This window comes from Mesocricetus auratus, unplaced genomic scaffold (genome assembly GCF_017639785.1).
Source record: "Mesocricetus auratus isolate SY011 unplaced genomic scaffold, BCM_Maur_2.0 Super-Scaffold_100003, whole genome shotgun sequence".
In the NCBI taxonomy this organism is placed as follows: Eukaryota; Metazoa; Chordata; class Mammalia; order Rodentia; family Cricetidae; genus Mesocricetus; species Mesocricetus auratus.
Window position 1 is genome coordinate 10,777,711 of NW_024429188.1, and position 25,629 is coordinate 10,803,339.

At 42.3% G+C, this 25,629-nt stretch overlaps 1 protein-coding gene across 2 annotated transcripts in view; it reads left to right on the plus strand.

Moving 5' to 3' along the window:
- The first annotated feature begins 3,577 nt into the window (after window positions 1-3,577).
- Wwc3 (WWC family member 3) overlaps window positions 3,578-25,629 on the plus strand; it is a 103,969-nt gene continuing 81,917 nt past the window's right edge. For both annotated transcript variants that reach the window (XM_005074154.4, XM_021229552.2), the window contains exon 1: window positions 3,578-4,186. In XM_005074154.4, the coding sequence (XP_005074211.2) occupies window positions 3,903-4,186 (284 nt within the window). In that variant the 5' untranslated portion in view covers window positions 3,578-3,902. The remainder of the gene's footprint in view (window positions 4,187-25,629) is intronic.

The following is a 25,629-nucleotide window of genomic DNA, read 5'->3' on the forward strand; positions in this document are numbered from 1 at the left end:
ACTTGGTAAACCTACAACAAAAACTCTACCCCTAAAGCTCACAGAACGCTATAGTAGAGGAGACAGAAATCTCGTAAAAAGTCAGTGGATCAGGACACCTGATATGAAATAGTGTCTTCTAGATATGACAGGTATGCTGCACCTGTGAAATCTCAACAATACTGTTGCCTAAACAAGGCCTGCATAATGACAGCAGTTGACATTCCAGTGGAGACAGGGGACATTTCACAAAACCCTACCCCCAGATGAAGAGCTACAGGTAGTCATTGTCTTCTAATAGACAGATTAGTTTTTCCAGGGACAAGACCCATGAGAGGTTATCCAATCCCACGTAGTCCTAAAAAACTTGTACATACACCCAACACTATATGGACTCTCTGTGTGTGTGTGTGTGTGTGTGTGTGTGTGTGTGTGTGTTTGTGTGTAAAACAATAACAAGATAGAAGAGGTCAGGAATCCAAGAGTGAGTGGAGGGGAAGAGAGGAGTTAGAAAGGGAAGGGTGTAGAAATGATATAAATACAATATATTCATTTATGAAGTTATAAAAAATAACATTTTTGTTGTTTTTGCAAGACAAGATTTCTCTGTGTAATAGCCCTAGCTGTCCTAGAACTCACTCTGTAGACCAGGTTGGACTCGAACTCATAGAGATCTGCCTGGCTCTGCTTCCAAAGTGCTAGGATCAAAGGCATGAACCACCACCACCCAACTCAACATTTTTTAATTAAAAAAAATCATTGAGTGAATTTTGGCTTGGAATTAGGACAGATGTTCCAACAATTTCTAAAATGACTATAAATATACTTCTACCACTTTGCAGTCTTCTGACATTCACAATTATAAATTAAAATACTAACCAACTTTAAAAAGCATTTGAAATGCTCTATGTCCTACAGCATCAAATATTTAGCCAAGGCTTAATTATTTTTATAAAATAAACAAAGCACACCACCCACCTGATTACTGTACAAATTTGCTTTGATTGTTGATAAATTTGTAAAATTGTATGTCTGTCAAAGTATTGTCTTGTGGTTCATTAGCAGTCAATGTTTGGTTTGTTTACCTATTTTATATGTTTACACCCTGGGTTATATAGAAATTACCCATATGAAGAGGTATCACAAGTAGAAAATGTTTAAGAAGCTCTGCTCGTGAGAAGGAACCTACCTCAGCATGACATTCTTCAGAGCTCCTTGTGTTTGTAGCATGTGCTAAACAATCAACAAGGATTTGGTGACTGCAGTTTATGGACCAAATGGCAAGATCTCAAAACTCAGTAATAAAAAGGGCCCATGTGTCAGTTTCCCCATCAAATGTAACTCCCCTTTTAGTTCCATTAAAGCTCCCCTGAGGCTTTAAGTTGAGGGTGTCATCCAGGCTTCCTTAGTAGACAATTCACTATTGTATTATAATTTTCTGTTTAGTAGTTTGATCCCTAAGAAGTTAGGTTGGAGCACAGACCCTAGGCTGTGCAATGCATCATACCCCCTCCCCGCCCCCGCAGCATGTGCCCGTGTGTAATCAGTAGGGCAGTCAGAGAATCTCTTACCACAGGAAGGCCTTTTTGAGCTCCTAATTGGATGCAGCCTAATTCCTCACTTTACTCTTAACTGCTCTGTTCTTCATTCCTTCACCGGGCCTTCTCAGGCTTTTTTACTTTTATCCAGGCTGATTTGACTCCCGTATTCATTTGTATCCAGATTTGTTGGATTCTGAAACAACAATGTGCCTGGGAGGGTGGGAATGAAGCTTGTCAGAACAGTCAGACATGTTGGGTGATAAGCTGCCTGCAAAATGGTCACGAAGAAAGAGGAAAAAAGACCGCGGTAGCCCACTGGTGATGAATGGTAGCAACCAGAAGCAAAAATGTCAGGGTGGGGGCATCCAACATACAGGACATTCTATAACACATGAGACATGACAAAGTAGATGTCTCCGTGTCTCTAAAGAGTCCCTTTCCACAACTCAAATCTTTGGATCGCAGGTCTCTTACATAAAATGTTGTAATATTTGTCAACAAAAGTACATGTTCCTCACTTCTAGGTTACTTACAACGTCAAAAGCTATGCAGACAGTTGTTTTTTTTTTTCATTTTTAGGGATAATTGCAAGAATTCTGTATGTGCTCAGTACAAATGTAACCACTGTAGGCCTGACTACACAGTGCACGTCAGCCACAAAGGGAAATTTTTTTTTGTCTGCTTGGTTGGTCAAATCCACGAATTGGGGCTAGTTGGTGTGTGGGGAAGCCTGAATTTGCTTTTATGGCCCTTCTCCCCTTTCCTTGGACACTCAATAAACATTCGCAGGCCACTAAAATGATAAAACCAGTGAAATTTCCAACACCATTTTCTGGTAGAGATGCATAAAAAACTTGAAGAGCAAATAAATGTTGGTGTTTTGATGGGAAACTCTGTATCTTCACATTCTTTTTAGACCAATTCTTTCTTTTATATAATAATCCCCTTTTACGAGAAAATCAGAAGTTAATTAAAAAACACCAAAGGAATAAAAACTACTGTGAGCATTTGTGAGTTGGGGCACAAGGGAGCACGTTTTCCTCAAGCGACTTCAACTGCGCAGCGTATTTCAACAGATTCTTAAGACTTTTAGTCGTAAATGCTTTTACGTTATTCTGCTTTAAAAATGTGACATTTCCCTGCATTTCTTGCTCTATGGGACTAGTGGATTATGGCCCTGGATCTATCTACAGTTGGGGAATTTAGAGAAATCCAGATTTCACTTTGGGGTCTCTTTCTCCGCTGAGAGATGTGAGCAGAACCGATTAGGTTTCAATGTGTCCGGGCTTCTTAGCCAGTACTAGCTTTCTAGGGTTTCCGCTCAAACTGTGGGATCATAGAGCTGGGTAAAGAGCCCAGAGAGGGTTCTCGAACCCAGTATAAGGACCCCAGGTAGATCTGAAGATCTCCTTGCTGGGCGGTGAGTTTGCCAACAACCTAGATGTCCTCTTATAGTTGTGTCCCCTCCTTCAACCAAGGAGACTGTGGGTGTTCCTCTTCCAGCTCCCGCGGCTTTGCCTACTTTGAGAAGTCAACAGACCAAAGGCTCAGCCTCCACCCCCAGGTGCGCAGAGGGGAGGACCCCAGGCGTCTAGGGTCTGAGGGCGGGTGAAGTGCGGTGACTGCCCTCTCCAGGAGTCAGTCCTGAGCAGGCTGCGTCCGAGTGCAGCACGGTCCTCCAGGCCCTCCTTTCTCTCAGAGGTGGCCCGGGGGTGGATTGACGTGGCGGCGCCCGTCCAGGCCCGGGTGCGGATTCCCGAGGCCGGGGGAGGTGGTGTGAAGAGGGAGGGGAAGAAGGAGGAGCGCCTGGAACCCAAGAAGGCAGGCAGAGGAGGAGCCGCCTGAGGGGACCCGGGGCGGGCCGAGTTGCTGAAGACAGAGGTGGAGCTCCAGAGGGAAATGGAGGAGGAGCTGCTAAGGAAAGGGGGAGAAGGGAGGGGCGGGGGAGGGGGAAGCCTAGGCCTGGGGCAGAGGAGGAGCCTGGGAGAGAGGTTGAAAGAAGAGCAGCGAGAAGGGGCGGGGCGAGGCTGGCAGGGGCGGGGCGTGGGAACACCCCGCCCTCCAGACCCGGCTGCGAGGAGCGAAGATGGCCGGACCGGCCGCTGGAGTGGAGGAGCCGCCGATGTCGGTAGCCGCGGCTCGGGTTTTGGGACTGTGACTCCGCGCGTGGCAGCGACCTGGGCCCTCGTAGCGGAGCGGGCAGCGCAGCTAGCGGCTCACGAAGCCTGTCGGGCGCCGGTGCGCGGGCGCCCAGCGGAGGATGCGCCGGGTGCGGCGGGCGGCTCCCCGCAGCCGCCCCCGCGCCCCGGGCGCCCGGCCTTAGTGCTGGCGGAGGAGGCGGCGCACGCCGGGCGGCCGGGCGGCGGCGGGGCCCGAGCCGTCATGCCTTGGTTGAGCGGCGGCCGGCGGCGACGGCGAGGACAGTCGCGGGAGGCCCAGCGAGAGCCACCGCCTCCTGCTCAGTCCCAGCGGGAGCCGCCACCGCCGGCGCCCCCCGTCGCAGTCCCCGCACCCTCGGTGTCCTCGGTGCCGCCGCAGCCGCGGGCCCGGGAGAGCGCCGAGCTGCCGCTGCCCGCAGGCTGGGAGGAGGCGCGCGACTACGACGGCCGCGTCTTCTACATCGACCATAACACGCGCCAGACGTCGTGGATTGATCCCCGCGACCGGTAAGTGGGCCAGTGCGGGCCGCGGAACTGGGCGAGGGTGCCACCACAGAGGATGTGCTGGCGGTATGGCCAGCCCAGCGTGAAACAGACAGCAACGCTCAGGATGCCCCTGTCTCTGGGTCCCCTGGGTCAGGATCGGTGCTGAGATGGGGACCTGAGTGCCTCCATTCCCAGGTTTGGAGCTTGTCTGTACCCCTCAGTCCTGGCTATGGTTGTAGCAATTCCAACTTTTGGGCCCAGAGACAGGATAGAGCACCGGAGTCCCCTGGGTCTTGGAAAAGCTCCTGCATCCCTGGTGTTGAGATAGGATTTGAGCTTCTCCAGCCGCATATTCCTCCTCTCAGTAAGTACTCTGGCTGAGGATGGAGGTGACCGCTCTGGACTCTCCAGAACGAGAAGTTTCTGTCTCCTCCCGGCCCCTTGTTGCGGAGTGGACACTGAATCGATTCCCTCACGTCTCCTGCTGTCCAGGGCCTGTGAGCTGGGCCCCTGGAATTTCCTCTCTGGAGTCTGATGGATGGCCCTCTTTTCCTTTTTCTGCGGTGTGGCCTCAGCCATCCATACCTCGAGCCTTTGGCGGCCCACCACCCCGGTTTTGGCAGAACAGGGATTCTCAGCTCCTGGCAGATGCGAGATGCGCTGTCACCTTGGATCACAAATGTGTGTGCCAGTTTTGAGAATGAAGGAATGAGTTCCCTGCCTGGAGGGCTAAGCCTGGTTTTCATCCAAAGCCTGGTGCCAGACGGGCATTAAAAGTATTCCTAACCCTTCTGGAGTTAGGAGAGGCTGTTCCTAAACTTTTTGGTGCTCTAGTGCCTTTACAGTCAAGTGAGTTAAAACTCTGTTTGAAATAGCCTTGTGTATTGTGGCCAGAATGGGATATGATTAGTCCCATATGCTTTTGGAATAAGTGAAAAACAAGAGTTGAATTTAAGTTTCCTTTTTGTGCATGGTATGCACAGGGCACAAAGTTGTCCAGTTCATGTAAATAACTCTGATCAAGTAAAAACAGATTCTTCTAAAAGCACTACCAGATTTCACTTAATTAATGTCATGTAATGAAGTTTCTCCTTATTCCATTGGGTCAGCTTCTTTGGAGGTGTGTGTGTGTGTGTGTGTGTGTGTGTGTGTGTGTGTGTGTGTGTGTGTAAGTAAATGGGAATTCTGTTGAAATCAAGTATTTCCACTGGTTATCTGATATCTTGTCCTCTCTGGAGTAAGTTCTCTCCACCCTGGCCTGAATGCCAAAAAGGAAATACTGTACGCTTCCTAGTGATTTCAAGACTTGAAAAGGCCAGTGTGGTGACATTGTGCCTGCTTCCTCCCACCTACACAGGAAAGGCAGCCTGCATGGCACTGTCGTTTGAAAATAAACTTTTGAGGAGGGAAACTGCTAGCTTTTTTTGAAGATTTCTATGGGTTTAGATAGGACAAAACAAATCTAAACAATCGTGGTTCCCGAACATTCACTTTAACCTTTGCAGACCTCTGGACACAGAAATCTAGTCTCGGTTTTGTGGGTTCAAAAATGCTTATTTTGAAAAGTAGATGACATAGAAATTTAATTAAATGTGAGAGCCACATCTGTCTGATCAAACCTTGGATGATTCTGGAATTGGGGAACTGCTTGAAATGTGATTCTCTTTTGTGCTGTATTTCTGTTAAAATCCTTAACAACTGGAAAACGAACCAATTAAAATAGCGTTTAAAACAGGGCATGGTAGTACATGCCTGTAATCTTTTGGGAGGCTGAGGCAGGAGGATCAAGAGTTCGAGGCAAATCTGGGCTGCATAGCAAGACCTGGTCTCAGAAAAAGGTGTTTTGCTTAGAAAAGGCTAAGCCCTACTTTATAAGGATAATATAACAATTGTGACTATTTTGCAAAAGTGTAAACATTTTATTTTAATGGTATAGCCAGCAACATAGGAGTGTAGGTCCTACAGGAATTATCTTCTAGGATCTTCATCTCTGTAGGTTTCTTTCCACAACCCTTTTTTATTCCTGAATAACATTTTTACCCCTTTCAAACATTACTTAGGTTACAGGTTTTTAAAAGGCCCCTTTCTAAGTGCTAAGTGTTGATTGAATGAACAATAGTGGATATTTTACATTTTTTGTAAAGTAAAAACATGTGTGTACTTTTCTGAGACATTGTTTTTATAGTGAGTGAAAATTCAACTGGGGACAGCTTGAACTTCAGCTCCCATAATACCTTGCACGAAATATGTATGGAATGTTCAGCCAGCCACAAACATTTCAGTGGAGCCTGCTGAAGGGTGTGCTAGTCATTCCTCTTTGAAAACACAAGGTAGCCAATTTTTATAGGTGACTAGGAATCCTTTAAGGTTGTAATTAACTTTTATTATATGAACAAGACTGCATATCAGGACACCATGTTTTCTCCATGTACATCTGACAGGTTATGAATCTTGTTTCATGAAGAGGACTAGAAAATGGTGTTCAAAAGATTTTCACCTTATAGCTTCCAAACAGAAATGACAGGAGAGGCAAGGGAAAAACAAGCTTTTTAAAGAAGATAAAATTATGGAGGAATAAATGAATGTGGTAGGTTATGTGAAAATTGTTGTTGACTTTGAACATTATTTCATATGTAATTATTAAAGTTCTTAATAGCTTGAAGTATACTGTTGTGAACTGCGGGACAGAGGATGTAAACAAAATCTCTTCTAGAATGTTTAATTATATTCAGTGTTATGCTTGATAACATTAGATATTTCTAGTTCAGCATATTGGTGAATTATTGGACCTCTAATTTTTTAAAGTAATGAAGAGCGTGCAGTTGTAAGGAAACATCTTTACAGATGTGGCTAAACATGACCATGTAAAAGTGTCTCTATCAATACAACATTTTAGTTCAACTGTGAATCGCCCTTGGATCTAAATTCACTCTTTTCATAGATTGGTACTATTAATATGATTTCCATTAGTCAGCTTAATGTATCCATAAATGTTGTTGTGAAATTATTTTGCTATTTCTATGACTTGATATTCACTTGAATAAGTCATATGTGATTTACATATATTCTGCATATATTGTCTTAGTGCACACTAACCACCTTATAGATAGTTCGTTCTTCCTTCCTTCTTTTCTGTTTTCTTTCCTGTTTTTGAGACAGGATTTCTCTGTGTAGCCCTGGCTGTCCTGTAATTCACTATGTAGACCAGGCTGGCCTTACACTCAGAGATCTGCCTGCCTCGCCTTTGCTTCCAGAGTGCTGGGGTCAAAGGGGTGTGCCACTACTGTCTGACTAGAAAGTTATTTCTTACAGAAAATAATTATAAATTATACTTGGAAAATATAATACGACATTTTTACCTGAAAAGAAAAAACAATTTAGTGCCTTTAACAGTTGTATGTGTATGTGCTTCCTGCGTAGTTCTCTTGAATTACACTGTTCAAGGATCCAGTTGTTGAAACTGAACGTTCTGTTTCTTGTAGCCTAGTGGTAGTTGTACAGTACTGGAAATGAAGAACGGTGGGCAAAAATCACATTTGAGAGCCATAAGATAGCTTAGTGATGACCTCAGCTACCTCCCCAGGACTCATGTGGTAGAAGGAGAGCGCTGACTCCCCAAAGTTCTTCTCTGACCTCCATCCACATGCACACTTTGGCACATTCCCCTCTTCAAATTAAAAATAAAGCACTGTGGAATCATATTTGAGATCAGAGCTGAGTGTAAATAATGGTTGACTGCTACGATTATGTCATGGGATGGGAGTTGAGGGCCATTTGTTCACTAGATGGGGTTTGACCTGGTGCCACATGTAAGAATTCTGTGGTATATTAAAAGTCCCTTGAGCAGGCTGCTGTTGCTGCTGCTATTTCTTCTTTCTTTCTTTCTTTCTTTCTTTCTTTCTTCCTTCCTTCCTTCCTTTCTTCCTTTGCACAGGAAAGGGACAAACAAAATTTATTATATCCCGAAGACATGGGAGTATTTGACTCCAAGCTTTTGTCTTAAGGAGAAAACAGTCTTGGCTCTGGTATTTGCTAAGTTGGAGCCTTCTATAACAGAGCCAGATAACACTGCTACCTTCTTGGAACCACTATTCAGTATTAATTAATAAGAGCTTGACTATATTTATCTCACAGAGTCTATTTCTGGGTTATGTGAACTGTCTAAGTTGAGCTTTCCGATAAACAACTTAATGATTTTTCCATTTTTCTTCTTTAAGATTATAGATAGTGTTTGTGTGAACACAGGGGAGTTTCTGGCTTTAAAAGTCATCAGGGGTCAGCCCCTGGAAAGAATCTTCCTTTTGTATCCATTTAGATGTCAACTACCACTTTTCAGTCTAATATCTTTCTTTTTCTTCCCTTCTCTTTTTTTGTTCCTCCAAGAAAAGTAAATGGAAAAGTCATTGATTTCCAAAAATAGCTCTCGGATGTTTAGAAGTCTCCAAGTTTCCCTCTCTTTCCTTTCACTCTGATTTGGGAAGTGGAAATAATGTGTATCACAGTCTCTGTTAGGTTCATTTCAGGAAACTCTGGGTCAAGTGACATGACAGGGTCACCTGGTAAGCCTGAGATAGGCCTTTTGGCTTCTTGCCTAGGGCCTGTTCAATCTGGTAGAATAAAAGTTAAGTTCTATAGGAATTAGTTGTCTCCATCTAAATATAATAAAACAAAGGCATATTTATGAAGATTCTTGACCTTTCATGCTGGGATTGTATGTGAAGACAAGGATTTTTGGGGATGGGGTGGGGGTAGGTAACATTTAAAACAAGCAAAAGTGATAAAGGTAGTGGGACATGCCATGATTAATTCAGTTACTTAGGTGAAAATAACTTCCAATAAAAGGATGGAGAAGTCTCTTTTTTTAAACTTACACTATTATTTATCTTGTATATTTTCTTGAGAATTTCATACATGTATATAATAAGTTCTGACCAGATATATCCTGGTTCCTTTCCTTCTAATTCCCTGCCTATTTACCTCACCACTTTTCCTTTCCAATTTCATCTGTTCTCACTTTTTAAAAACTCACAGAGTCTATTTAGTGCTGCCTGTATTTGCATGGGTATAGGATCATCCCAGGTTATGGGGAATCTTTTGGGAATTTTTTTTTTGGTTTTTATGAGACAGGGTTTCTCTGTTTTGGAGGCTGTCGGTCCAGCCTGGCCTCGAACTCACAGAGATCCGCCTGCCTCTGCCTCCCGAGTGCTGGGATTAAAGGCATGCGCCACCAACGCCCGGCTCTTTTGGGAATTTTTAATCCCTGAAGAAAACATATTTTTTCTGCAGCAGTCAGTTTCCAACTGGGTGGAACTTCATGAAGCCCTCACTTATCCATGCCAAGATTTTAGCTGTCTTGATCTTGTGCAGGTCTTAAACAGGCAATCACAGCTGCTGTGAGTTCAAGTGTGCAATGACCCTGTGGCCCTGTCATGTCTAGCAGTCTCTTATTCTCTGTATGCTAACCTGTTGTGAGTCTCTGTACTAATTGCCATCTACTGAAAAATCAAGTGTCTCTGAAGTGTGAGAGATCTCTTAATCTATAGGTATACAGATAAGAGCTTAGGGAACAGTATAATGCTATGTCAATTTAGCAGAATAATAAATAGTATTACGTTTTCTCCTAGGGCATATGATCTGGTAAGTCACAGGTTTTTGGTCCAGTTTACAGTACCAGGCATGAGTTCTATCTTTTGGAATGGGCTTTAAATCCAAATAGAAGTTCATTGGTTACTCCCATAATACACCAATGGGCATACTTTGCAGGGTTTACATTTGAAACCAGGAAACTAGTAAGGGGTCATAGAGATTTCAAGGGAAGGGGATTGAACATAGTTGGTGTGAAGGAGGAAGGGAAAAAATAGAACAGAAATGATTAAATGGAGTGGGGGGAATGGCAGTGGGTAGTGCAGGGTAGAGGAGGGAGTATGAGGAGTGATAACAACATGAAAGACTTTTGGAAGCCTACTACTGTAGAAATTTCCTAAAACATATATATATATATATATATATATATATATATATAGAGAGAGAGAGAGAGAGAGAGAGTTTAAATGGAGTTACAATGGCGGTTTCAGTGTGCATAGACTCTCCTACACACTGTAGGATATCAAACAAATAGTCTAGTACCAGGTATGGGTCACCTGTTTTTCAACTGTTGGCCAGTGGGTTTTCATGTCTCCTCTGAAAACAAACAACATTGCAGTCTGATACCATTGTACTTGGTTACCTCAAGAACTTCATGATAAGAAGTTATTGATGCCGGGCGGTGGTGGTACATGCCTTTTATCCCATTACTCCTGAGGCAGAGTCAGGCGGATCTCTCTGAGTTCGAGGCCAGCCTGGTATACAAAGCTACACAGAGAAACCCTGTCTTGAAAATACAACAACAAAAGATGTTATTGATGAAGATGCTTTCCAGAACCATATTAATGATTTATTTGAGTCATAGGACCTGGAGAAATCAAACTGGTACCGAAGGAAAAAAGTATTTAACAGTCTTGCCCTACTAGGAGAGCTCTCTTGAACATGGACTGGCTTTTATCCTTGTCTATCAATATCTTGGGTAAAGATATTAAAGTGCTTAAAGAAATGAGTAAGATAAAGAGGCCCATGAGAAAAATTCTGGAGATGAGGAAGTGCTGAGTGTATTCCAAACAAGTGAAAGAATGAGTTGATATGACTGGGCCACAAGTTGTATCTGAAGGGCTGAAGACTTGGGCCAGACTATTCCTAGCTGAGATTGCCACAGTCTTGGGGCTAGAAAAGCTAGGAACATCTTGTTCAAACTCCTCTCTTCACACTTGAGAGCCCAGCTAAGTGGTGTGTTCTGCCCATAGTTAGAAGACCATGGGCTCTCCCGACCCTTGACCTATTGCTTTTTCTAACATTCACCTCAGCCATCCAGTCCACACCCATTTTAAGTATCCTACCTCTGTTCATTCAGTTGTTCATTTGTTAAACAGGCTATGTTTCACAGCCTCTCTCTCTCTTCAGCGTTTTTTCCAAAGTTTGGGACTCTGGCAAGTGATATCAGAAAGAGTCCTACCTGTCAGGCTAATACTTTCCTTGCTGCACTATTGTTTTTTTTTGTTTTGTTTTGTTTTTTCAGTATCCCATCATGCAGTAAGGCTTCTCTCCATTGGAATTCCATGCCTTTTCGCCCACTGCTTGAGACAGATCTCAGGGTCTTGTCAGTATCAGGCAAGTGCCCTATCATTGAGTCAAACTCCAGCCCCTGACTCTGGATATGGTAGACATATATCTTGTGTCATGTGCCAAGCATTTGCATGTATACTTTCATCAGAAGCCAATCATGGCTGCCTGAAGAATAGATGGACACATGATGAAGATGAGGTTCGTGGGAGGTTAACTCAGAGACCTCTTTCTCACAGCCAATGGGGGACCATGTACTTGACCCTTCCCTGAGCAGGCTAAATTTTATGCCTTTTGTGCTCTTCTGGACCCACTGGTTATTTTATCTTGCATTCATTGTTATTTGATATTTATTCTTCTCTGCAGTATCATGACCCCTTAAAGACTGATTTATTAATGTCTTATTCCTTGTTAATAAGTTACCCTTCATGACAAGATAGATTTTGCATATACGATTAAGTTAAGGATTCTGTGATAGGGAGATGATCCTGCCTTATCTGGGTGGGTCCAATATTACAATGGGGCTTACTGGAGGGATCAGGAAGATGAGCATGAGACAGAGGTGAGATATGACAGTGGAGGCAGAGGTTGAAGTCACATGGCCATGAACCAAGGAATGCAGACAGCCTTTAGAAACTGGAAAAGGCATATAGAAAGATGTTTTCCGGGAGCCTGAAGAAAGGGCTTCAGCCCTGTAGACACCTTGACTAAACTGTGAGATATATTATACTTGCGTTAGTTGAAACACCTTGGTTTCGGGCAGTTTGTCTCAGCATCAGTAGACTACCAGACTCTCACATATTGTGTCCTAGGGAGAAGGGAGGCACCAGGTCAGCTTGCTGTCTTTAGTAACAGCCTCCCATTTGTCACATGCCAATAAAGTAGGTGCTATGCATTTTCCACCACTTTCTTGCAGTTCTGCTCTAGGATCCACCTTTCTTGTATGGAGTCTTATGTTAAGACTTATATCATAGGTACTATATCCTGTCCTCTGCTGAGCTGATCAAGGAGTGGTGGGCAGATTGAATATCTGACAGCAATAGATACTATTAGAGGTTTTCTCAGGCGATTATTGGCCTGCACTAGAGAGATATGGGGTACTAGGGCTAGAAAGGGCAACGTTTATGTTGGAGAATTTGGGAGGAAAACAAAAGTTACAAAGGATTTTGATAATGCCTTAAGGTATGTCCAGTGAAATGATCCGGGATCTCAAACTTCTTGCTACTGCCAGAACTGAGGCACTCTGACCCAATATGAAGGACTTCTTTTAGCTTCTATTGGAAACGTTCACTCTTACCATTTGGTGTATTTAATAATTTAGATAGAAGTGAGAAGCCTGTTAGGTCATTCAAATGACTGTATAGCTCACAGTAGAGTCCTCAAAAGTAGCCAGACCATGAAAGTATTACTAGACCAGGGTTTCTCCTCTGTGGCACTCTTGGTATTTGGGGAAAGATAGTTGTTTGTTGGGAGGTGGTAGCAAAGGATGGTCAGCATTATTCCTGGCCACTATTCACTAGATATAGATGCTGGTAATGATCCTTTCCCAAATTCAAGTTAACATAATCAGAAATATTTCCAGACATTATCACATGCCTTTTGTGGGCAGGCAATATCCCTTGGTTACAGTGCTTTGGTGACTGTATTTTGATTCAAGCAGATTGGTAGCTCCTGTGGTACTATAGTTAAGCAGGTAAGACCATTGAGGACTGATTTCTATATTTCCATGAAGAGCAGAAATTGCCCATAAGCATCTGAGAAGCCTTGAACCAGCACATGAAACTTTGGGAAAATATATTAGTCTGCATATTGCTCCATTCTGAGTGTAATCTCAACTGATGGGTATTTATGGTATATACATATATACAGTGGCATAAAAGAAAATGAATGTATTCACACTACATTGGAGCTACCTGGAGCTGCAATAGTTCCCTGTGTTGCATGTGTGAGGGCATGTACACCTGTGTGTGATATTGGCTGCCTAAGATGCTCTGAGTCATGGAGTACCCGACTTCAGTGCACAGAAAAGCAGTGAGAGGCTCACTTCTGCTTTTGTTCAGGTCTGGAAATGCAGAGCAAGCATACACATTTCGAAAGCCTGCTTATGGGTCTGCGGGATCCCCAGTGTTGTTCATCTGAAAAAATGCTCTAGTCTTTAAATGGAAGGGGCTCAGGGAATGAGTGGGAAGAAGATGAGAGGAATTTTAACACAAAGAACGAGGAGTGCAGCCAGGCTATTGTACCACCCCCGGGTGGCTAGTTGTGCAGTGTTGGTGGGTGGGCTACTGTGTAGTTCCTGAGTACCAACCTCATTCCTATCAGGTGAGAGAACTCCTACCTGGAGCTTGGTCATGTAACATGGGTATTTCTACCTTTTAAAACTGTCTCAGAGTATGGAGTTGACTCAATCTCCCTTTTAATTAGTATGTCTATTGCTTAGTTTTAAATATTTGAGATTTAATTCTCATACTATAAGATAATCAATTTGAAAGGGATATGTATATTCATGAGGCTATCAACTGTCACCACTATCCTTGTACTCCCCCCCCAAAAAGAAAACACATGTTCATTAGCAGCTACTCTCTATCTTCCCCAAAGCCGGTCAGTGTATCATAGATGTCTTATGGGGTAGCTCATGGATAATTCTTTGGAATATTCCTGTGTGTCTTTTTCAAAATGAAAAGTTAGGAAAAGGAAGTTGGAGATTGAAGGAACTAAGCAAAAATCTAGTTTTCTAAAAAAAATCTCCTTTCTTTTAACTCATCCATATTTTGTTTTGATTTGTCTATACAATACCTAACACATAAATGTCCTCCATAAATATTGAATGTAATCATGCATATAGGGACAAGGTTCACTGATGTATAACCATCATTTTACATTTCTGTATTTCATTGAGCTTTTCTCATATGTTCTAACGTACTCGAGGAAATCCTCCTTACAAAGACGTCATTGCCTCTATTTTGTTGGAATGTTAGTCTCTCCTTATCTTGACTGAGGATGAGATCCATCTGTAATCCTTGATAAAATTCTAGTTGCTCTTAGATACTAGGTCTCAAACAGGGAGGCTCTCAACCTCCTCAGTACATCTAAAAGTATTTGGAGACATTTTGATTGCTACAACAGGGGGATGACAAGGAGGTGGAAGCCAAGGAGGGTGCATCTTCATGGCATTCCTGTTGGAGCCATAGTCTGTCACTAAGTACATACACTGACACTTATTTCCCTTATTTCTAACCATTTTGGTTGCCTGTGATACTTATTTTTTTTTTTTGGTTTTACGAGACAGGGTTTCTCTGTTTTGGAGGCTGTCTGTCCAGCCTGGCCTCGAACTCACAGAGATCCGCCTGCCTCTGCCTCCCGAGTGCTGGGATTAAAGGCGTGCGCCACCAACGCCCGGCGCCCGTGATACTTATGATGAAGTACTTTAATTGTTATGCTCCTGCGTGCATTCATTCATTCATTCCTTCCTCCCTCTCTCTCTTTCTTTCTTTGTCTTTCTTTTGTTCTCTCTCCCTTCCACCCCTCTCTATTTCTGTTTCTTTATTTTTCTCTTTTGCTTCATGTTTGCCTTAGAAAGGAGATGCTATTCCTAAATGTAAGGTATAAAATAATGTCTTTTGTTTTATTTATTTGTTTAATACACTTCTATTTGGGAATGTTTTAGAGTTATTGAAGAGTTGTAAAATAGCTCCCCCCATTGTTAAATTCTAATCTTATCATAGTAGCTTTACTGAAATTTGGATTTTGCTAGTATTTCTTTTTTAAATTAAAAAAAATTATTGAGCTATACATTTTCCCCACTTCCCTCCTCCCCTCTCCCTTTCCACACTCTCCCTATACCCCACGTTCCCAATTTACTCAGGAGTTCTTGTCTTTTTCCTTCACCAGTATTTCTACCAATGTTTCTTTTTCTATGCCAATAACGTTTTTAGAAGTTTCATGGATTTTGGAGTCATGGAGCTTGGGAAATCAGATGTGAGGGGCAGTGACTCTGTTCAGATAAAGGTGGCAGCATATGAAAGCTTGCATATACTTTTAAGAAAATCACATATATCTGCAAGCCAAAATGTAGCTCCTAAAATAATGGAGACTTGGTTTGAAATTGGCAGATTGACCTAGAAATTCCTGCCACCTGCTCCATTGCTGAATGAGTGTATGCTCCTGTACTTAACCATCATCAGCCTAGCAATATCTCAAAAGATTCGTTCCTCAGTGAGTCACAGAAAACTTTCCATGCTATTCCAATACAGCTTGAAATAGTGGGGTATGGTTCCAGGTACAGGGTAGTTTTCACATAAAAGGGAAATTATTGGGCAAACGTCAGAAACATGATGCTTAGTGAAACAGTGAAGCGAAGGCAACAGATTGTATGATCTGATTGCTACTGTGTACAGAAAATATAAATTTGTAGAGGTGGCAAATGGATTAGTGATGTCTGGGTCTAGAAGTGAGAAGACATGTATTGGCAAAAGGCAAGAGATATCTTAATTGGATAATGTCCTAAAATTGAAATATGTGTTGTACAACTCACTAGGAAAAGTTTATTGTAGGATGGCCATAGCTAATAGTGTTTTTATAAACAATTTTAAGGGTAAATCACTTTAAAATTTAGACAGCTACCTTGACTTTGTAGTTGGAGAGATCAAACTATGTAGATTAGACTTGGCAACCTCTTACCATGCAAAAGGATTTGGGGGCTTCTCAAAATGTCCATACAATTGTCAGGGCAAGGTGCCAAGAAGCCACATGTTGCTATTGCTTAGGAACTTTGTCAACTGTAAGAGGAGAACAATACTATGCAATAGCCTGGTAATCATTACTGAGACAACTAACTTTTTCACTCAGAGCCATTGATCTTCTAGGATGACTCACTCATATTTCTGTTTGTTTTAGGAAAGTTGAAGTGGATATATGACAGGATAGGGAGAAAAGAAGACTTGTGAATAGAGGGCCAATTTGATATTTGGACCTTTAAATACCAGCATTCTTTTTTAATGCTTTGGGGATGAACCTCTGAACATTGTATTACATGCTTTTTTGGTATTTTTTAAATTAGCATTTGAACCAGTGGCCAGAAGCAGGGTGAACACTAACGTTACATTATATCACTAACTATGTGGACTGATTGCAGACATTGGACAACTTCGACATAACTTCCAGCTCTGCTATTTGCTGTGGGCTTTCTGATACTGCTTTTACTTCTGTAAAATGTAGTAGAAATATTTGCTTTCTAGGTGCTTTTGAGGATTCAGTAGGATAGTATAGACACTGCTGTTGAACAGGTACTACTTTTTATTGCTTTTCATTTGTTTGTGTGGGAGTGTGGGCTTGTTCTCATGTACATGTAAGTGCACAGGTGTGTATATGTGTATGGAAAGTCGGAGAACAATCTCCAGGTGCCATTCCTCAGATACCAGGTACCACCCATCACCCACCCCCCCACACACACACACAGAGTGATAGAGATTTTCACTGGTCTGATGCTCACCAAGTGGGCTAGACTGACTGAATTGTAAGCCCCAGGAATCTGTCTGAATACATGTGTAAGCCACTGTATCTGGCTTTTTAATGTGAATTCTAGGAATTAAAGTCAGGTTTTCTTGCTTGCAAAGTAAGCCTTTCACCAGCTGAGCTATCATTCCAGCCATTTTTTGTTCTGTAGACCAGGCTGGCCTTGAACTCACAGAGATACGTCTGCCTCTTCCCCCTCCCCAGTGCTGGGATTAAAGGCGTGTGCCACTAATGCCCGGCTCCAGCCATGTTTTGTGTGTTTTTTTAATTTTATTTAAATTAGAAAGAAGCTTGCTTGACATGTCAATCCCAGCCCTCTCCCCCTCCCCTTCTTCCCCACCCCTAAACTCCTTACCCCCTATCCCATTCCCTCTCAGCTCCCCAGGGAGGGTAAGGCCCTCCATGGGGAATCTTCAAAGTCTGTCATATCATCAGGAGCAGGCCTAGGCCCTCCCCCATGTGCCCAGACTGAGACAGTATCCCTTCATGTGGAAAGGGCTCCCAAGGTCCATTTGTATGCCAGGAATAAATACTGATCTACTATCCAAGGGCCCATAGATTGCCAAGGTCTCCTCACTGACACCCACGTTCAGGGAGTCTGGATGCTGCCTCACAGTCACCAGTCTGGAGTCCATGAGCTCCCCCTTGCTCAGGTCAGCTGCCTCTGTGAGTTTCATCAGCCAGTTTTGACTCCTTTGCTTATCACTTCTCCCTCTCTGCCACTGGTTTCCAGGAGTTCAGTTTAGTTTTTAGCTGTGGGTGTCGGTCTCTGCTTTCATCAGCCACTGAATGAAGGTTCTAGGATGGCATATAAGGTAATCATCAACCTTATTATCGGGGGAGGGCATTTAAGGTAGCCTCTCCACTATTGGCTACTTTGCCAGTTGCTGTTATTTTTTTAGATCTCTGAAAGTCTCCCTATTGCCAGGTCACTTATCAAACCTATAGTGGTTCCCTGACTCAACCTTCCTTCTCCCCTGTGTCCTCCTCTCCCCTCCTCTTCTTCCCCTCTTTTTCTCCCAGTTCCTCTCCCCTCACCCCATATTCCCAATCCCGTTAGGAGATCCTGTCCCATTGTCCTTCTCTGGGGTACCTTGCATATCTCTCTTATGGTCCTCCCTGTTTCCCAGACTCTCTGGCGGTGGGTTTGTAGGCTGGCAATCCCCTGCTTCATGTCTAAAATCCATATATGAGAGCGCACATGCCATGTTTCTCTTTTTGTGACTGGGTTACCTCACTCAGGATGGTTTCTTCTAGTGCCATCCATTTACCTGTGAATTTCAAGATTCCGTTGTTTTATTCTGCTGAGTAATACTCCATTGTGTAAATGTACCACATTTTCTCTATCCACTCTAGAGTTGAGGGATATCTAGGTTGCTTCCAGGTTCTGCCTATTACAAATAATGCTGCTAAGAACATAGTTGAACAGATGTCTTTATTGTATGAATGGGCATCTTTTGGGTATATGCTTAAGAGTGGAATTGCTGGATCTTGTGGTAGACTGAATTCCATTTTCCTTAGGAATCTCCATACTGATCTCCAAAGTGGGACTCCACCAACAGTGAAGGAGTGTTCTCCCTTCTCCACATCCTCTCTAGCATGAATTGTCATTGGTGCTTTTAATTTTTAGCCATTCCATTCCAGCCATTTTTAAGAATAGGATTTGCTACAAGGTCAAGATCTTTGGCCATATCTACTTCTATCACAAATAATGTCAGTACCTTAGGTATATGCTTAGTTGTACATGCAGTAGACCTTACTTTGGAGGTGAAATAAGTTTTCTAAGTCTTTGCCGTTGGAAGGAAACTGTCAAGAGCATAGACAGAGGAGTTAGAGGTAGCTTGTCCATATCCATCTGGTGCTTATTGTTCTTGGTAAGAGAAGGGAAAGGTAAGTTAAACGGTGTTAGAGAGAAGCAGTGGAAAGCAAGGAAGAGTTAACTTCATTGTAAGCTTAGGTATTCTCCCAGCAGTATGTGCCCAAAGCTGTAAAGTATCTTCACCCTTAGGTTCACAAATTCCATTAAAAGTGGTGGTAAGAGAAGGGAAAGGTAAGTTAAATGGTGTTAGAGAGAAGCAGTGGAAAGCAAGGAAGAGTTAACTTCATTGTAAGCTTAGGTATTCTCCCAGCAGCATGTGCCCAAAGCTGTAAAGTATCTTCACCCTTAGGTTCACAAATTCCACTAAAAGTGGTGGTTCTCAGCCAGGGATAATTTGTGCCTTCCAGGGGACATTTGGTAATGGCTGAAGACATTTTTGGCTGTCACAACATGGTGGTGGGTGGGGGTAGTGTGGGCTAAGGTCATGTAGTGGATTGGAAGCCAGTAACATTGCTCAGCATCCTACCAAGCCTAAGATGGCCTCTCATAACAAAGAATGAGCTATCTCTGGTATTTACAAAGTTGAGACCAAGTGGTCCTCTCTTGTTCATATAGGGCTTACATTGTAGTGATAAAAGAACAATAGTGAATATGTCAGTAGCTTCTAAGGTGAAAATTCTGCTTGAGGGAGGTTGATGGGGAGTGTGATACATATAGGTAGCCATTTTTGTGGAGAATACGTGAAGAAGCCTGTCCACATTCACATAGTGATATTTCACTAATCCCTGCAGAAGATCAGAAGGGATCCTGTCATATGGGTAAAGAGTCTTTTAGGGAGAAAAGAACCATAGAGGCTGAAGTGATGCACAATGAACCAGCTTAAAGGTGATATTTGTAGTGAAACATCTATTAACAGGGACTCTGGATTTGATTCTAAATAGGCTAGTAAGTTATTCTACTTGAAAGAGTTAACATTTACCTTGGGGTGCCCTCACGGTTGTAGGAGACTAGGGCAGTGTAGTAGATGAGGCATAAGAACTAGTTAGGAGATAGTGGTTTTCCTTACAGTCAGTCAGTGATGGCTGAGGGCAAAGAGGAAGTGGGATTCTCTCAGACAAAGAAGTATATGGTTTCTTAAGGCTCTGGATTCTGTGCTTTGGTCATGTGTATAATTCACCCTTTCTGAGACCCTCTCTTAAATTGGACAATAACATATCCTACAAAAAAAAAGATAAATCATTCTGTGATTGACCTGGTCCAGGTTAACCTAAGATTTTCATCTTGTTAATCTCAGTATTAGAAGCCAAGACACCAGAAACCAACCTTCCCTCCTCCCCTGCCCATATCATAAACCTCCAAAATGTCACCATGTACATGGCATATTGACAAAAATGTCAAGGATTACCAAGAATAGCTTCTTGCATTCATATGCAGTTACAAGAGAAGGACAGAGTAGCTTTCGAGTTTCAAGTGCCACTGCAGTGGCCTCAACCAACAATTCTTGTTTGAACAACCTCCAGTGCTAAAACCTTGGGGTTTTAGAAATACATTATACCTTGAATTGTAAAATATGAACACATGTACTTCTTATGCTTCCAGAGTTGTCAACAGAATTATTTCTGTTGTTCCATTTATCACCCAGCTCCCTTTTAAAATATAGATGGCTATAATGTTTTACATAAACTGGTGACTGCTTTTTTTCCTTAGTCATTGTCAGTGTCTCAGTTCACAAGCTCGTGCCAGCTCAGTCAATATTTGATGGAATACAAAGTCTGCATTTTCTTCAGAAGTACTCATTTTCTCTTGTCTCTTAGAGATACATAGTGCTTTCTTCTCATCTGTTTAGGAATGGTTACTGGCAACTGTCGCTATTTGCAGGGGACCTCACCAGTGAAAATAACAACTTAGGGCTTCATTTGAGGGACCAGCATCCCTTTCTGTTTCATTTTTGGAGTTCTGAAACCATGTAGATGAATCCCAACTAGGTGATGGAAAGCAGGAGTTAAGCTTTTTTTTGTCTTCTACCTTCATGTCCCATGAGACCAATTTGGAGAAGTATCCTTGGCAAGTCTGGAGCTTGGATCTTCAGGTCTTTTGTCAATGGTGAGATCTTCACTGATCACTTTACAGAGGCAATGAATGTGCCTCTCTGCATTTTATGTCTTTTCTATGGTCTTTTTAGGGCTCACTGCTGTTGGGTTGCTCTTCCCTTCCACTGAGAGTTAATGAAGGGACCTCATCATAATCCAAACTACTGAAATAAATAGGAATCAGGAAATTTTCCATGAAGCAAACCTATGACATAATGGCACCTCAAGTGTGAGTTACTGAAATTGGTTTTGTTGAAGTTGTTTGCTAGCAATGTTTACAAAAGTTTGTAAGAGAGAGAGAGAGAGAAAGATAGATACAGATAATAGAGAGAATGAATGTGTGTGTGTGTGTGTGTGTATGTGTGTTTTCTCTCCAAAATGGTGGATCCACATTAAATTCTTCTACTAATTAATGGGGATTTTTTTTATGTAACTGGTGCTCCTAAGTTCTTTATTCCTCTCACACCTCTTGTTTTAAAATTATAGACGAAATAGAACAGAAGTACAACATTTGATTCTGTGGCATGCTGTCATCATCTGCAAAGTTCATGCTTAAAAAGTCTCCAGTAACTTTACAAAAACAATTTAAAAATCTAACTGTCGCTAGAGAGATGGCTCAGAGGTAAAGAGCACTGGCTATTGTTCCAGAGGTTCTGAGTTTAGTTCCCAGCAACCACATGGTAGCTCACAATTATCTGTAATGAGATGTGGTACCTTCTTCTGGCATATAGGCATATGTGTAGGCAGGACACTGTATAAATAATTTAAAAAAATGTGTAAAAAATAGCCAGGCGGTAGTGGCGCATGCCTTTAATTCCAGCACTTGGGAGACAGAGGCAGGCAGATCTCTGTGAGTTTCAGGCCAGCCTGGTCTACAGAGCAAGTTCCAGGACAGCTTCCAAAACAATACAGAGAAACCCTGTCTGAAAAAACCAAAAACCAAAAACCAAACAAACAAACAAATAAAAAGCCCATCTACCTGTCCTTAACTTCATGTGGCCTGTGGAATGGACATACCTGGTATTAGACCACAATGCTTTCAGTAATTAGGTCTTATATTTACTGAAATGATGGTCCAAAGGGGCCAATTCTTCAGAAGTAAGGAAAAGAAGATGCTAGAGAAAGTTGTCATTTGTAGCCTGATCAATAAAAGGACAAATGAATAAATCTAGTGATCCTTCGTAGTTACTACTCCAGTGAATTTTTAAATTAAATGGTATCAAATTCATGGATCTCTGATTTAACACCCAATTTTTGAAATACCTGCAGGAACTATCTACAGTGAAGACAATTGCAACATCATAGACTTGAAGCCTATTTTTATGGTGGGCCTTGCTCCACATATTCCCTGCAGGATTCACAAACCCAAATTGCTGGCCCACCAGCAGTCCTGTGGCCCTTCCTATCCAGTGACCTATCTAACCACTGAAGTTTGGTGCAGCTCCTAGTTATATCTATATTTTCCCCCCTGTGGAGGTGGTCCATTACTGTTTTCCCTTGTTTAGCACTTATAACAAGCAAGCTGATTCTTGACAAGGGTTCTCTAGTTAATTTGTTTTACTGTCAGGTTATATGACCATCCGGCATCCTTACTACTACTTTTAAATCCTAGATGCAAGTACAATTAACCTGGGGAGCTTTATAATAATTATATATTTGTACTTAAACACACACACACACACATACACACGTGCACATACAGCCCAATTCCAGAAGTTTCTGATCAGTAGGTCCTAGGACACCCATGATATTCATTACCCCCTCCCACACATAAAAATATCCAGGCTAAAAATTAAAATAAAATTTAAACAAAATTAATCTCTAACATTTGAATCTGTATAATTCAGTAACATCCAGTACATGTACGGTGTTGTGCAACTATCACCTTTATCTTGTTCCAAGACATTTTCATCAGCCTTAAAGAAAACCCTGTACCTATTAAGTGGTCACTCATCATTCCTCCTCACCTCCAGCCCTAAGCAACTACTAATCTACTTCATGTATTTCTGAATTGATCGATTCTGCATTTCTCATGTGAATAGAACAGAGTATGAGTTCTTTTACTTTAGTATTTTTACTTAGCATAGTGATTTCAAGATTCATCTGTGTTATAGCCTGTGTCAGTACATCATTTGCTTTTATAGTTGAGTAATATTCCATTATGTGGATAGGTCATGTTTTATTTATTCATTTATCTATTGATAGACACTGGGGGTATTTACATGTTCTGAATACTGCTGTCATAAATATGTATATGTAAGTGTTCGGATAGGGAAGACTTAACCTTAGAAACTATAAATGTTGGCACATGTAAAGGACAGGGGAACAGTTATAAATACCATTGTGTTATTTCTTTGGAGCAGAGTGGGAAGTAAGGATCAGGATACAGGTTTGATGTTCTGCTGACCACAAAAATATTTATATTTATGTTGAACAGCTAGTTTCCTGCTCCCAGTTTCTTTCATGCTCTGTCTGAGTCCCTCCCACAGGGTGAGTGTGGTGAGTATGTTGGGCAGTAGGGATTTGTTATTTGTTTGTTCCCCGGTAGAGCTGAATTCCTTGAGGTTAACTCCTGGCACTGAAGATCTCAAATAGCTTTTCTTCCGTGAATGTTTAAGCAAATGCATAGCACTTTGCAGTCTTCATGGAGTTTTTGCTAGGGTGTGGTCCTTTAGTGCTCTCATCCTTAGCCAAGGTGACATGCCTGAGGCTTATGAGCATCATTTATCCCAAACTTCCTGCACGCCTCACCTGGCAAATGCTCTTGGTACGTGCTATCTGACTGCCCACGCTGTTCCCCAGGAAGGCTTTCCCATCTGTATGCTCAGCTTGCAGGGGTCATTGCACATTAAGGTACCCACCTGGGTTGGCTCACAACCATTTGGTCAGATGTAATGTGTTACAGAGTGGTAGGGCCTGTAGTAAGAGTGAATGGATGATCCTAGTCACCATGAACCTTTTTTTTTTCTTTAGGGAGTATTATCCATGTGTACCAGCTGCTCATTTTTTTTCGAGACAGAGTTTCTCTGTATTGTTTTTTGGAGGTTGTCCTGGAACTCGCTCTGTAGACCAGACTGGCCTCGAACTCACAGAGATCCGCCTGCCTCTGCCTCCTGAGTGCTGGGATTAAAGGCGTGCGCCACCAGCATCGGGCTCAGCTGCTCATTTTTACGGATTTATTTATTACAGATTTTGAAATGAACTATTCTGATTTTAATGGCTAACAGCCCACTGTAGCAATGGCAGATTATCCCCAGGGCCAACCCAGAAAATCAAACAGAGCAAGTCTATAGGTGGAAGTGGCATGGGCACCTCTGGAGTCATATGATTCCAGCTTTCACCATCTAGCCACATGTGCTCATTGGCAGAGAGAAAGGAGAACTCAGAAAGAATTCATCTGAAGCCCACTTGATCCCAGGGATTCCAAGAAAGGGAGGCCATGTTGGATTCTGGATGAACTTTTCAAACAATTGGTTTCTTTTATTTTCCTATGCATACCACCACCACCACGACCAGTTACAGCTAAATTTGGGGGTCTTTTTCCAACCCCCACCCCCAGAAACAAAAGAACCAAAATGTGATCAGATATCAAGTAATTTCTCCCTAACAATCTCATAAAAGCACTCCTACGTTATTACAGTGTCTTGTTAAACATCCTTTAAAAGTTGTTGCACTGGGGATGTAGAGTACTTGCCTAGCATGCCACTACAGCATAAAACCAGGTGTGGTAATCCCAGTACTAGGGGAATGGACACAAGAAGATCAGAAATTAAAGGACATCATCAACTTAATAATGTATTTGAGACCAGCCTGGGCTACTTGAGACTATCTCCAAAAAAAGACATGAAAAGAAAAGAAAATCTCAGGTAGGTTTCATAAAGATCTGAATTATGTTTTGATTATTCTATGTTCATAGCAAACCCCACATGGAGATGGAGTTATTTTTCAATGAACAACATCTATCTATCTATCTATCTATCTATCTATCTATCTATCTATCTATCTACCTACCTACCTACCTACCTACCTACCTACCTACCTACCTACCTATCTATCTATGTTTCTCTGCTTAGCAGTTCTGTCAGTCCTGGAACTAACTCACTCTGTAGACCATGGTGGCTTGAGCTCACAGAGATCTACCTGCCTCTGTCTCCCAAGTGCTGGGATTAAAGCTACGTGCCACTACTGCCTAGCTATATATTTTAAAATTTATACACATTTTAGCTATTTTTATAGATGGGACCATTGGCATTTGGGGCCATAACATTTTCTTTGATGAGGAACATTCTATGCATTGGGGTTTGTTTAGCAGCCTTTGTTGTCTCCATTCTTAAGATACCAAGAACCCTGCCCAATCTGTTCTTATGGTAACTGAAAATGTGTCTCCAGACATTGTCAAGTGTCCCTTGAGAAGAATAGTGGTCTCTGATTGAAATCACTTAACTACTGTGTTAATAAAGTGAAAGGTACCAATCAGCGTCTTTTAATTTTAGACCTTGACTCACTGCCTCTGTTTACCCCCTATGTTGCCCAGTCTTCTGAAGATTCAGGGTCTTCTATTGCCCTTCGCTACCATTGCAGAATGCCTCTGGATTAGGGCCTCCAACAGCAGGTGTTTCTTTTCTCATACTCTTGGAAGCCAGCATGCCTAGATCATATTCTGGCACAGTTCTGGTTTGGACTCTTTTTATTTCTTTGCAGACAGTCACCTTCTTACTGTGCCCTAACAAAACAAAGAGAACAAATTCTAATTTCTTTTCATCTTCTTATGAGACACTATCTCACTATGCAGCCCAGGCTGGCTTTGAGTTCGACATCTTATTGGGATTGCCTGCAGTCTGGTCATAATCTTATAGGGGCATCTGCCTACAATATTAGGTCCTGTGTCC